At 49.7% G+C, this 14,220-nt stretch overlaps 1 protein-coding gene across 7 annotated transcripts in view; it reads left to right on the top strand.

Annotated features, from left to right (window-relative positions):
* TTLL4 (tubulin tyrosine ligase like 4) overlaps positions 1–14,220 on the top strand; it is a 525,559-nt gene that overhangs the window by 499,506 nt on the left and 11,833 nt on the right. For all 7 annotated transcript variants that reach the window (XM_085650094.1, XM_085650089.1, XM_085650090.1 and 4 more), the window contains one exon: positions 3,047–3,123. In XM_085650094.1, the coding sequence (XP_085506220.1) occupies positions 3,047–3,123 (77 nt within the window). The remainder of the gene's footprint in view (positions 1–3,046; positions 3,124–14,220) is intronic.

Here is a 14,220-nt window from a genome sequence, read left to right as displayed (position 1 = left end):
GTCACGGAAATAGAATAGGCCTAGGCCTAGGGAATCGCTGGGGCTACACTACACTAGCGTTAGTTAGGAAGTGGGAGGCCCACGGGATTCGTGTGCAGAGTGGAAACACTCACGCGTAATGCGTAAAAGTCAATAGCAATGTTACAGTTTAGAAATAGATAGATTTAGGACACTTCCGGAGTAGCTAGGAAGTTGAGACTTGAAAACTAGACACTAGGATAGTCACTATCCTGATGAGCACCGGAGTACCCAAGTTACCTAGCCCACAGGCTGCGGGTGCATAGGGGTGAAGATGCGTCGTTTTCGTCGTCGACTCCTATGGATGCCTGAAGAAAGATGCTGACAGGCAGTCAGGGGAGAGTGTCCGGTGGATCCCAAGCCTGGGATCAAGAAGAGAAGAAACCTGCAAGCAGAAGGGACAGAGTCAAGGTCACTAGCCAGTGACCACGTGGAACCAGGAAGGAACCAGGCGATGTCGTGAAGAGTTGCAGGTGAAGGTGAAGCTTGTCGCTGCAGCCAGGAGGACCAGGAAGCGTCGAGGACGACCAGGACCAGGAGGCGAGCTGTCCCACGAAGGCTCTTGCTGTCGGCGGCGTCGAAGTTGGACTAGGACTCACCAAGCCTTGGCAAGCGGAACCCACGAAGAACAAGGGACTTGCTTCTGGTGCAGACCAGGAAGGTCTGGGGTGCTTCTTCTTTGCAGAGAAGCGGGAGCCAGTCTGGAGGAGCCAAACCAGCGCAGAAGATTTCAGGGAGCGTCGTCACAGAGGCCACTAGCCAGCGGGCAAGCAACCGGACAGACGCGGCAAGCAGGAAAATGCTGAAGGGCCCCACGCAGGACTCGTGGAGTGTGGGGGGCTGGTCTTCGGTGCAGATGGTGCTTGGGGTTGGGGCTTCTCAATCCCCGGTGCACAACTTCGAGGGTACCTCAGAAGCTGCGCTGTAAGTTACTAGCCACTTTTCCCAGGTAGCCGGTCCCACGTCGCTCGTCGCCTCCACGGATCTCAGCTCTGCTGCAGATGTGGATGAGGGTCGGAGAAGTCTGGAAATCAAGGCTCTGGTCGGGCTCTGCAGTCGGTTCCTCGTCGAACGTTTCACAAAGCAAAGGGTAGTCACTTGATGGTGCCTGTTTGCACAGGGTAGCCACTCCTTGGCTACAAGGGAGATTCTTCAGTCTTCTTCTTTCGTCGAATGTCGAAGGTCCAGAGTTTCTGTTCAGTTTTGCAGGTTCAGGATAATCTAAAGTCTTGAGGCCCAACTCCCACTCTTATACTAATCTGGGGGGCTGGGATACCTGCTAGGTCACGCCTTATGGGTGGGACCTGGGAGGGGGTGGTTACACCCACTTCCCTTTGTCCAGTTTCGCGCCAGAGCTGGGGCTGGAGTGCCCCAGCGCCGGTTTGAACTGGACTATGCAAGGAACACCTTGTGTGCCCCAGGCATGTCTCATTCCTTTCAGCCCACCCTGCCCCAATACACTAAAGGCTGTCTGGGGAGGTGCTAGCACCTCCCCAAGCAGGAAACCTATTGTCCAGGCCTCCCTGGCTGGGATCACTCCCAGCAGCAGGAGGTCAGACTTGTGTCGTGGCAGCAGCATCCATTTTGTGATGCTGAGGCTTTGGTCAGAGGCTAACAGTTGAAGTATGATTTTAACATGTCTTTCCCTCTAGAAGGGGGGAATAATATTCTCATGTCCAGAAATGGCATGGGGGTATTATTCCCGAGTGTTAGACACCTTACACGACATGCTTTGATAAAGCCAAACCATAGTTACCATAACCGTCTAAGATTATAAGGCACTTTAAGAGTATATGGTAGGCTATATCATAGAACAGCTATAAGGACATGGTTCCGAAAGCTGCAGACAGGCTCAGCTCATGCTAGAGCACCATCTCACATGTTACCAAGCACTCTGCCTCCAGGATTGTCAAGGCCTGCCATAGGAGTGACTGATAGGTACACATGTGTCTATATGTAAGTTAGGCATAGGAATACTACACCTAAGCAAGGGGTGATTACACGACCTTGCCCCAGCTGAGTGATCAGCCAGTTGTGTCAAAATGGAAGGCCAGGCCAGGGGTGGCACAATACATGCTGCAGCCCCTGGTAGGCCTAGGGTACACCTATGCCCTGGGTACCTAGGGTACACTGTACAGGGGCCAATAAGGTGATCCTATCCAAATGGGTTATGCACCTAAAGTACATAGTGTTAATTTAGAGAGAGAACAGCAGGGCTGTGGGTCTGATTAGCAGGCCCACAGCCACATCTAAGTCGAAAACCAGTAAAGCAAAAGCAAAAAGTGGGGGTGAACATAGAAAGCAGACCCTACTCTCCTACACCGCTATTTTGATCTAGTGCAATTGTCTTTTTTGCAAACCTGTGATTTGCTTTCTGTAAAATAAATATGATTTGGACCTTTTGATGTTTTTTAATGGGTTAAATCACCGCCATCCAGTACTGCAACATAGATACAGTTACAGCTTGAGTTTCCTATGTGCAGTTGTCCACATCTGATAGATTTTACTCATACCATGTTGTTGAAGGTTGCCTGATTTACACACTTAATGTATTTGTGGAATCGCAAGCATCCATGTCTAAGACCTGTCATACTAAATTACTTTGTAAATGGCACTCTTTATATACAGGTTGCGTTTACAGAGCATGGCCGTGCAGTTTACACACTTTACAGTCGTTCATCAGTACGTTTTAGCAGAGCAAATCTATAGCATCACTTGGCCACATGCTTGAACAATTCTTCATTTTTTAAGTAGGTGGACAGATCATTAATAGTGGATTATAATCGCATGCTCTCAGTATTTTGTAACCATTTTACCTATGTGATTTATTTTGAATTTTTAGTTTGTTTTGTGTAACTATTTTTCTTTATTGGTATTTATTTAATGAAAATGTGTCCATGATGAATGTGCTTTTTTATCTGTCTGTTAGTGTAACCAGAAATAAACATTGCATAGATGGAAATGGATATGTTTTTTCCCACCTTTGACTTTCAGCACATCTACATTTATTTCTTGTGTTTTTCTAAAGTGGTCGTCGCCAGGATCGTTCTCTAGCAGTGATGTCCACTTAAATGGCTTCAGCAAACCAGAGGCTGCCAGACAGGGGTAAGAGGCTTTTCAAATGCATAATATGGAGATGGTCAGCCTGCTCCAAGCCATGGGGTCTGGGTAAACTAGACAGAGTGCACAACAAAGCAGCAAGGTTAGTTGACTGAAGAGAGATGCTGCAAAGATGTTAGCCATAGAATTGTTTAGGCTTCTTGAACTCGCAAGATCTCTGTAGACTGCACAGAGTACACAATACAGTAGTCAAGCTTATGCGCTGGGGGGCGATGCTACACAGGTATTTCGTAAATGCCTATCCTACTTGTTGCAGCAGGATCAGTGTTAACTGCACTGTGAATGAGCACCAGAGCCTCCAGGCTACCTTTGTATCCTGGCACAGGAGGCCACATTTTGCCATGTTTTGTGCTGGCTCCCTAAAGCACATGGTATTCAGACTCATACTCCCACCCAACCTAAGAAACAAAAACGTTCAATGTTTGGAAGGACACGTTAGGAAACTGGAAACAATCGCTTTCAAAGATGCATATACCTCTTATAGAAGCTCAAACAAAACTCGCTGAAACAGATCACTGCTGCACACACAGGGCTCTTTACTCACATCAGTGAACAGATATACCATATGACTATTCTTGTGCTTCTAACTGTGTGTGTGGTACACCGTTAGCCATGTTCGAGGCATGTGGGCTGCTGAATTCATTTCTGTGCATAGATCGCCGCCTAGTGTTGGGTCCGGATGATTGCATATTGTTGTCCTGGAAGAGTCTTCGAAGTATCACGAGATAGGTGCCTCCTCCACTGGACTACAGTGCGCATGGGCATCCTCTCCATCCTCAGATTGTTTTTTTCCGCCATTGGGTTCGGATGTGCTTATCTTAGCTCAAGTTAGGAAAACTTTATTTAAGGCTAAAAGCCTTTAGATATCGTCGCTATCGTTTGCGTTCGGTATCGATAAATTATTATACTTGTTTTCGAACTTATTCACCCTTCTCGGACCGAGTTTCGGTCCGAACATCAATCGACGTTCGAAGATGGAATCGAGGACTCCCTTCAAGAGATGTCCTCTATGTCACGCAAAATATCCACACGTTGATGTCCATCCGGTGTGTAACAAATGTTTATCACCGGATCATGATGAGACCAGGTGTATGGCCTGCGCCCGGTTCCGGTCGAAAAAGACCCTTCGGAATAGACGAGCGGCTAGATTGGAGGCCAAAAAATCGGCGTCTAACCCGGTTAACCTATTCAGCACCGAGGATGAAGAAGTCGAGAGCGTCGAGGAGGTAGAACAATTCGAATACGTTGAAGAGCAGGATGTTCATGAACTTCGGGCCCTGCTTCGGAGCATGACTCCCAATATGACGAAGATGAGGAGATCCTCGAGGACGAAGACGTCGTCAACGAGGTAGGAGACGACGATGAGGCCCTTGGGGCCGAGGAAGATAGCTCAGGCGAGGAGCTAGGCCAATCCGTCGATGCGGAGGCCGAGGGAGATAGTCTTGATAAGGCTCAGGTCGAGGGATCGCCTGCGGGCCTTACCCAAGATCGGTCGGATCGTTCTACAGCCCCGACTGAAGGCCCGGCTTCGAATATTTCAAAAGAGCTAAAAATATCGAAAAAGACTGGCGTCGATTCCGTGAAATCGAAACCAAAACCTGCACCGGTCAAATCGAAACCGAAAGTGCAACTGGTTCAGGTCGGATCGAAGGCATCGAAACCTTCCAATCCGTCGACACAAAACAAGGACATCGGAGCCGAACAACCAAAGAAGGACTTCGGTACCGAGAAACCAAAAAAGGACTTCGGCACCGAGAAACAGAAGAAGGCCCTCGGTCCCGAGAAGATGCAGAGGCCTATAGCACCGAAGGTTGGGGCACCAACGACCAAGGTCAAGGTGGTCGTTCCGACTTCATCAACACCTAGGAGTGCTGAGACTGCCAAAATACCCGATCAACAAGGCGTCGATCCCAAACTTCGGCTCGAAGCCCCGAAGACAGGAAAGAAACCGGAGACCGCGTCGAGGCCAGTCGGATCAAAAGCGCCGTCGGCATTCACGTTGCAACAGGTATCGGAGTCGCTAAAGCGCATCAGGGAACGGGACACTCTCGTACCGAAAACGGGTCCCGAACCGAACAAGGTCGCCAAGGCTCACTCGGGGCCGGCACCGATCAAGTTTGGATTGCCACCACCGGGGGCACCTAAGATGTTCGAACTTAGGAAGAGTATCGAACAACCAAGAACAGTGTCCACAGAAAGAACGTATGTCGAAGACTCACAGGAACAGTTTATCGACGTAGACACTGGTAGACTGTTGTTCCGCAAGCGGAAAATTGTTCCAGAAAAGGCTTTGGAATCATACAAAATTCCACTAAAAAGGAAAATGGCGTCAGGTTCGACACCAGTGCTTGTGGAACCTTACCAAACATATGATCAGGAACCACAATCCTTTTCTCCCGCACACTCGGAAGCGGATGCAGGAGAGGGCTATACTGAGTATACCACTTATCCTGTGGATAATAACCCTGATTAACAACAGCAAGACCAGGATCAAGCATGGGGAGACCCTAATGACCCAGGAGACCCACAAAATGCTCCTGACACTCATATTTATAATATAAAACCATCTCCCACTGAAGATACTATTGCTTTTAACGCCCTCATTGAAAGAGCGGCTGCCAATCACAGAGTGGAACTTCATTCTGACTCTGTGGAAGAGATTTTCTTGGTGGACACGTTCTCCACATCAGAAAGAACGGTCAAGACTCTACCAATGTTAAAAGGGGTTATTAAACATGCTAAGGACATCTTTAAGGAGACAACCAGAGCACGGGTATTGAACCCGAGAATAGAAAAAAAATACAAACCAGCTCCAGGAGACCCAATGTACATTAAGGGTCAATTGCCGTTGGACTCAATGGTAGTTTCTAATGCTCGCAAGAGAGCTAACTTGCAAACTACCGGTGATGCTCCTCCTCCGGACAAGGAGTCCAAAGTGCTAGAAACATCGGGAAAAAGGATAGCAGCACAAGCGGCAAACATCTGGCGCATTGCCAACACTCAGGCACTCCTGGCCAGATACGACAGGTCACACTACGATACCCTAGAAACACTGCTAGAACACCTACCAGATGACTACAAAGATGGAGCGGAGCTCCTCATCGGAGAGGGACAACTCTTTACAAATGCGTCCATCAAATGCGCACTGGATGCAGCTGACACTGCAGCAAGGGCAATCAACACTAGTGTGATGTTGAGGAGGCACGCATGGATGAGAATATCAGGTTTCAAACCTGAAATTCAAACTAATATCTTGAATCAACCAGTCAACCCACACTTTTTATTTGGCCCCGAGGTTGACACTACACTAGAAAAGATTAAAAAGGACACACACTGCGAAATCTATGGGGGTTCTACAGTCGCAGCAGTTGCGGAGTGGCTCCTTTCGTCGCCCCGGGAATAGAGGAGCAGCTAGAGGTCAGGGGTCCCAGCAGCAGTACAATAAAGGAGGTACCCAGAGTACCTATAATAAGAACAATAGGGGTGGATATCGTGGATCCAGCACCAAAGGCAGAGGACGAGGACACAACAACACCAGGTCCTCCGCCAATAACAAACAGTGACGTCTTGTCACTGCCCCCCGACCACATAACACCGGTCGGGGGGAGACTCCAACAGTTCCTGCCAGTCTAGAGATCCATCACCACAGACAGGTGGGTCAGAGAAATTGTCCAGTACGGTTATTGTCTGGAATTAACATCCAATCCACCCAACATACCACCAAGACACCGTCCTATGTCCGCAGAGCACTTGGCATTATTGCAGCAGGAAGTTCTAAGTATGCTGCAGAAAGGAGCAATAGAGCTTGTGCCTGTAGAACAACGAGGGTCAGGGGTGTACTCTCTGTACTTCTTGATCCCAAAAAAGGACGGGTCTCTGAGACCTATACTGGACCTGAGACCTCTCAACCAATACATTCTGTCAGAGCATTTTCATATGCTCGCCCTCCAGCAGGTTCTGCCGTTACTCAGTCAGGGAGACTTCCTAGCAACACTGGATTTGAAGGATGCGTATTTCCACATACCCATACACCCATCACACAGAAATTATCTCAGGTTCACTATTCAGGATCAGCATTATCAGTTCAAAGTCCTCCCTTTCGGAGTAACAACGGCGCCCAGAGTCTTTACCAAGTGCCTAGCGACAGCGGCTGCACACTTAAGGAGACAGCACATTCACATCTTCCCTTACCTGGACGACTGGCTTGTTCAGGCAAAGTCAGCCCAGCAGTGTGCCAGCCACATATCCCACACCATTCACATTCGTAACAGTCTGGGATTCTCACTGAATTATCCAAAGTCACATCTTCAACCCGCCCACGTACGGCAGTACCTGGGCGCGACCATAGACACTCTGGCAGCCAAAGCTCAGCCAAATTTAGTGAGGATCAACAGCATGCAACTGCTGATAAAGAAGTTCAGACCTCAACACTCCCTTCCAGCGCGAGTGTTCATGCAGTTGATAGGCATGATGGCCTCCTGCATCTTCATAGCCCCGCACGCCAGACTACATATGCGCCCGCTTCAGGAGTGCTTGGCACGTCAATGGAATCAGACTCAAGGACAGTTGAAAGATCTAGTGTTGGTGAGCGGTCGGGCATACAACTCTCTGCATTGGTGGAATCCACAAAACCTTTGCAAGGGCTGACCGTTCCAAGAGCCTGTTCCACAAATAATACTGACGGCGGACGCGTCTCTCCAGGGATGGGGAGCTCATGTACTCAATTACACAGTGCAGGGACTATGGACGACACAGCAAAAGAAGATGCACATCAACCTTCTGGAACTGATGGCAATCTTCCTTGCAATGAAGGCATTCAAAGTACACTTGTGCAACAAAGTCGTGTTGATCCGGACGGACAACATGACTGCCATGTACTACATACAGAAGCAGGGAGGAACACACTCTCCACAGTTGTCTCATCTGGCTCAGAGCATGTGGAGGTGGGCCATTCAGAGGAACATGTTCCTCATGGCAGAACACCTCCCGGGCAAGGACAACCAAATGGCGGATCTGCTCAGCAGACACAGCCACCAAATGCACGAGTGGGAGCTACATCCATCAGTACTCCAACCGTACTTCCAGCAGTGGGGTCATCCAGAGATAGACCTATTCGCCACAAGGGAAAACGCAAAATGCCAAAGCTTTGCCGCCAGGTTCCCGCATCCACAGTCACAGGGCAATGCGATATGGATGAACTGGTCAGGCAGATTTGCGTACGCTTTTCCCCCAGCGCCATTAATACCGCTAGTGGCACGCAAACTAAGGCAACACTCAATGACACTCATCCTAGTTGCTCCAATGTGGGCACGCCAGCCATGGTACACCAAGTTGCTAGAACTTTCCGTGGTGCCGCATCAAAGACTGCGGCTAACACCCAGACTTTTAACACAGAACCATGGCGAAATTCAGCACCCAGATCCGCAACAGCTGAACCTGGCGATCTGGCTCCTGAAGTCTTAGAGTTTGGCTACCTGAACCTGCCTCCAGAATGTATGAATATCATCAAGGAGGCCAGGAGACCCACGACCAGAGCTTGCTATGCGGCTAAATGGAAAAGATTTGTCATTTACTGTAAAAACAATGACATTAATCCGCTAGATGCATCCATTCAGAACATCATCTGTTACCTGTTACACTTGTACCGATGCAATCTGGCATACAGCTCCATCCGTATACATCTAACCGCAATAGCAGCCTATCTTCAGAACAGGCAGCACCTCTCTTTATTCAGAGTGCCTGCCATCAAAGCCTTCTTAGAGGGACTCAAAAGAGTGATTCCTCCAAGACACCCACCGGCACCTGTGTGGAACCTAAATGTGGTCCTCACCAGATTGATGGGTCCACCTTTTGAACCTCTACATTCATGTGAAATTCAATTCCTCACCTGGAAAGTAGCTTTCTTAGTGGCAATCACTTCGTTGAGAAGAGTTAGTGAACTCCAGGCACTAACCATTCAAAAGCCATTCATACAGGTTCATGCAAACAGAGTTGTACTACGTACCAACCCCACATTCATGCCTAAAGTGATATCGCCGTTCCACATGAATCAGACTATTGAACTGCCTGTTTTCTTTCCAAATCCAGAAAATGTCGCAGAGAGAATGCTCCATACACTAGATGTAAAGAGGGCCCTCATGTACTATATAGACAGAACAAAGGATTTTAGGAAAACAAAACATCTGTTTTGTTGCCTTTTCTCCACAACACAAGGGCAACGCCATTTCCAAAGCAGGGATAGCCAGATGGATCGTTAAATGTATTCAAATTTGCTATCAAAAAGCTAAACGCACATTAACGATTCCTCCAAGAGCTCACTCAACACGAAAGTTAGGGGCGTCCATGGCTTTCCTAGGGAACATTCCTTTAGAGGAAATATGTAGAGCAGCCACATGGTCCACTATACATACATTTACTAAACACTAATGTGTAGATGTACATTCAAAACAGCAGGCAGCTGTAGGACAGGCTGTTCTCAAGACCCTTTTTCAGACTGCTGCAGCTGACACGGGCAGCCGCCGCTAATGGAGGGACTGCTATGTAATCTATGCACAGATATGAATTCAGCAGCCCACATGCCTCGAACCGAATATGCTACTTACCAGTATGCATCTGTTCTTGGCATGTAGGGCTGCTGACATTCATATCGCCCACCCTCCTCCCCGGCGCCTGTAGCGGCTGCAGCACTCAGAATTACTATATAGCATGGTCATCACTTACTGTATCTACTCCATCACTGCCACAATGGCGAAAAACAATCTGAGGATGGAGAGGATGCCCATGCGCACTGTAGTCCAGGGGAGGAGCCACCTATCTCGTGATACTTCGAAGACTCTTCCAGGACAACAATATGCAATCATCCGGACCCAACACTAGGCGGCGATCTATGCACAGATATGAATGCCAGCAGCCCTACATGCCAAGAACAGATGCATACTGGTAAGTAGAATATTCGTTACTACGAGCACAATAGCAATCCATCCAATTCCAAACTCTACACCCGACCGCTACTCCTCCCCCCCCATGCAGCATCCTACTCTACACATTGTGCATCCCAAGTAACCTACCAGAGTAATCTCCTCATCCCATAAACATTCGGAAACCTAGCATAGGATCCCATGCCCACTCACTGAGGGTTTACTGCCCACTACCATCAGCATTGTTTACCATCCCCCCCACTGTCATAAATCCACCCATTTAATACCACTCCTCCCTACAAACATATCCCTGGGAAAAAAATTTGGTTTCTAATGGATGTGTATTTCTGCAGATTGTTCACCAACCATTCTAGTCCTCTTGCTGGCTCAGCAAAATGTGTTAGCATTTCTTCTTTACTGGGTTTAGGGAGTACCGTTGCAGCACCCTGCGGAAGTGATGAAACAGACCTTTACAGGAGCCAGCAGGTCACATCAGTTTTTTTGTGTTTTGTTTGACAGATGTAGAATCAGGAGGAAGTGAGATTTTCCTAACAAATTTACTTTATTTTTCTCAACATTAGGAGCGTTATCTCAACAAATGCCCTGAGGCTTCAAGCCCTGCCTTAGCTGCTGTCCGTGGATCTACGAAATATACAAAAAAGTAATGAATGGAATGCTTGAATTAAACTCTGCCAATAGTAATTATTCGGGCCACATCCCAATCTATCATTATTTTTCACACTGTGATACCTCTGTTTAGACCTAGCTATATGCAAATTTGGCTTGATCTCCCTGTACCAGAACACAAGCAACCCTAGACCACTTTTGCCGTTATTGGGACCCATCCGTCGAGTATAGCTTAATTCCAGTGGCACAGTGTACCCAGACACGTGTCCCGTGCTCACTGTGCCATAGGCCTCAAGCTATACCTCACTGATGAGGCCTAATTAGAAGGAAACCAGTCTGGGGTTGCTTGTCGTCCCTTCTAGAGGGAGCTGCACCTGGCAGTTCGGGACAGACTATTCCCATGAGGAACAATTGTTGGAACTTGGTATAAGGCGGGCCTTTGCCCTAGAGTGGCTTGGTGGGTGAAAAACGATGGGCTAGAATACGTCTCTAAGCGATTTCCAGTGACTGAAATTAATTCAAGCCTTCCATCGATCACCTTGTTGTTGCGGTGGCTCTTCAGCATGGTTCCTCACTTTTCAAGACTGTGCTGACTTGGAGATTGGCATGTGGTGCCCTAGACTAAATTCACCCATAGGCTATACGAGAAAGCTCCCAAACTATTTCTTTTCATAGGAAGTTGAAAAAAAATCTCGTTCAGCTATGAGGAGCTTCTCTCTGCGATCTTCACCTAAAATAATGCCTTACCAGCCCTAAAAGTAGAGGCAGGCATCCTACGCTTGGCTCTAAATAAGCGCAGTGCGAGCGATGTAAAAAATGTATCTTCTGATGCTTTCTTCCTATGAGTCATACTGCTATGGAATTAATCAAATACTGCTGATCTCTCTTCCTCCTCAACCCCAGTGAGTTTTCCCTCTCTGAGAAATAAGATTCACATCTTGAACCTTTGTTTGGCTTTCCTGGACATAACCATCCACCAATAATAACGCAAACAAAGGTGCTACAATTAGCAGTATAATTGGCCCTCCCTGCCTTCGCTGGCCCCAGCGCATGTTTTTTTAGAGCAGAGGGTCTGTCCTCAACTGACAGTAGCAACCTATCCTGCGAGACCCAATGAAGTAATTGTTGTTTTCAATGAGAAAAAAACACCAACAGTACATGCTGCCCATTTGGTCTTTAGCACAATTCTGGCCTCAATTTCTGTGATGTGAAGGTTTATTGCCATCCAAGCAGAGTCCAGCCTGGTTGGTCATTGCCTCGGGCCTCCATCTAATCCTGGTTCTAAGTGAGCTGCCTCCAAATCCAGTTCATACGGGCAGTCATGGGCTCCAGCTTATCATTATTATTATTATTATTATTGAAGCTTATAGAGCGCACGGCTACCTCCAACGGAAGTGTCTCGGCGCTAGCATCACATCCTTCCTGAGGGGAAAAGAGACTGGGTTAGACCATAGACTCTAGGGCAGGCCGAATAGCCATGTCTTTAATGCTTTCCCTAAAATTGGCGAAAGCTGTCTCGTTGTGTTCTCTAAAAGAGAACACTAATTGTGTTTCTGTAGTAGGGGATCTCTGTGTATAGTCATAATCTAGTGAATAGTCCCGCCCATGTGCGCGGACCCCGGAGCAATAAAAAATAATCTCTAAAAGGTGACAAATCATGCAGACCTGCATACACCTTTAAGAGAGAATTTAATTTAAAGACAGATAATGCAGCCTATACCCACAGGCTACACTGTCCAGTACTTCAACTAGAATTCCACCAAAATCCACAAACAGCACTGCCTGTCCAGTTTTTCTCCACATAGGAAAAAACCCTGCCTCTACCAGCAAAAGCCTCTGGAATGATAGAGAGGAAGGAGTGGACAGACAAGCCCCATAGGCTGCCATTATGTGGCTTGGAACAGGATACTGTGCCTTTAAGAACACTTTCCAGTTTTCCAGAACTTTCCCCAGTATCCCAGAATGCCCAGCAGGCCCCATTTACTTTCAGTTCTTTTTTCCGGCTCCTGCTAGCAGGACCCTGGAGCATTGAGCTCTACCTTTTTCAAGGTTTTCATTGAGATTTTGGCAATTTTTGTCACTTTTTCTTGTGTTTAGTAGCTGGTACTGTCAACATGCCTGGCTTGTTCGACAAGTGCCCGGAATGTGGTCGAAAGAAGGCTAAAACTGACCCACACGAGGTGTGCATAGCTTGCCTTCCCCAGTCCCACGTGCCTGAAAGCTGTACCATCTGCCACTCGTTTTCAGCCAGAACCCTGAGGGACAGGATGAAGAGCAGGCTTCAAGCTCTGGAGGAGCGAAGACTGAAGGCACCAGGTGGGTCTGGAGGGGCTGATTTGGCCCATACTGAGGCCTCTGGGGGGCTCCCCAGGGGCAGGAAGACCAGTAAGCGCTCCCGCTCCCCGTCGACGTCGAGGGCGTCGACGGCGACGTCGAGGAGGATGACCACCGTCTGTTCGCCGTCTCCCCAGGGCTCTGGGGAGAAGCGGCGTCGACGATCGCCGTCGAGGGACCTGAATAGGCCGCCGTCGACTACATCGGCGTCGTCGGCGACGACGCCGTCTTCGGCTGCGTCCAGCGGTCGACGTCGAGAGAAGGCCCGGCGTCGGCGTTCGGCGTCGATGAAGAGAAGATCGCCGTCGAGGCGTAGATCGCCGTCGAGGCGTAGATCGCCGTCGAGGCGGAGGTCGCCGTCGAGGCGGAGGTCGCCGTCGAGGCGGAGGTCGCCGTCGAGGCGGAGGTCGCCGTCGAGGCGGAGGTCGCCGTCGAGGCGGAGGTCGCCGTCGAGGCGGAGGTCGCCGTCGAGGCGGAGGTCGCCGTCGAGGCGGAGGTCGCCGTCGAGGCGGAGGTCGCCGTCGAGGCGGAGGTCGCCGTCGAGGCGAAGGTCGCCGTCGAGGCGAAGGTCGCCGTCGAGGCGAAGGTCGCCGTCGAGACAAAAGTCGACGCCGAGGAAGAGATCGACGCCGAGAAGATCGCCGTCGAGGCACAGGTCGACGTCGAGGCACAGGTCGACGTCGAGGAAGAGAGAGTCGCCGGGATCGGTGTACTCAGTGGTGTATACCCCGCCTCGGAGGTCTCCGTCGCCTCCTCCTCTCCCACCTCTGCCACCGCCTCCTCCACCACCGCCACCTCCTCCACCACCGTCTCCACCTCCTCCACCGCCTCCTCCGCGGCCGCGGACTCTGTCTCCGCCACCCCGGCCTCTGTTGCTGCCAAGCACTCCTGCGGGACCGCCGCCGGTCCCCCCGAGGTCGGTTTCCCTTCCACGGTACCCGACTCCGCCGCAGGGGACCCCGAAGCCACGACGCCCACGGTCGCCTGGACCAGCGAGACCGGCGGACAGGCCTAAGCCGAAGAGGTCGCGCTCCCGCTCTCACAGGAGGCGACGATCGCCGAGCCGAGGGCGATCCTCGTCAGACTCTAGACGACGCCGCAGAAGGTATAGGTCCAGGTCGCGCTCCTCGGACAGGGACCTTTCCCCGACGCTGTCGGACTCCCCGGGGACTAGGGTGTCGCCGGTGGACGACTTGGTCTCGTT

This window comes from Triturus cristatus, chromosome 3_2, assembly GCF_964204655.1.
Source record: "Triturus cristatus chromosome 3_2, aTriCri1.1, whole genome shotgun sequence".
In the NCBI taxonomy this organism is placed as follows: domain Eukaryota; kingdom Metazoa; phylum Chordata; class Amphibia; order Caudata; family Salamandridae; genus Triturus; species Triturus cristatus.
Note: the sequence above shows the minus strand (reverse complement) of the source record. Positions and strands in the feature narration are given on the sequence as shown.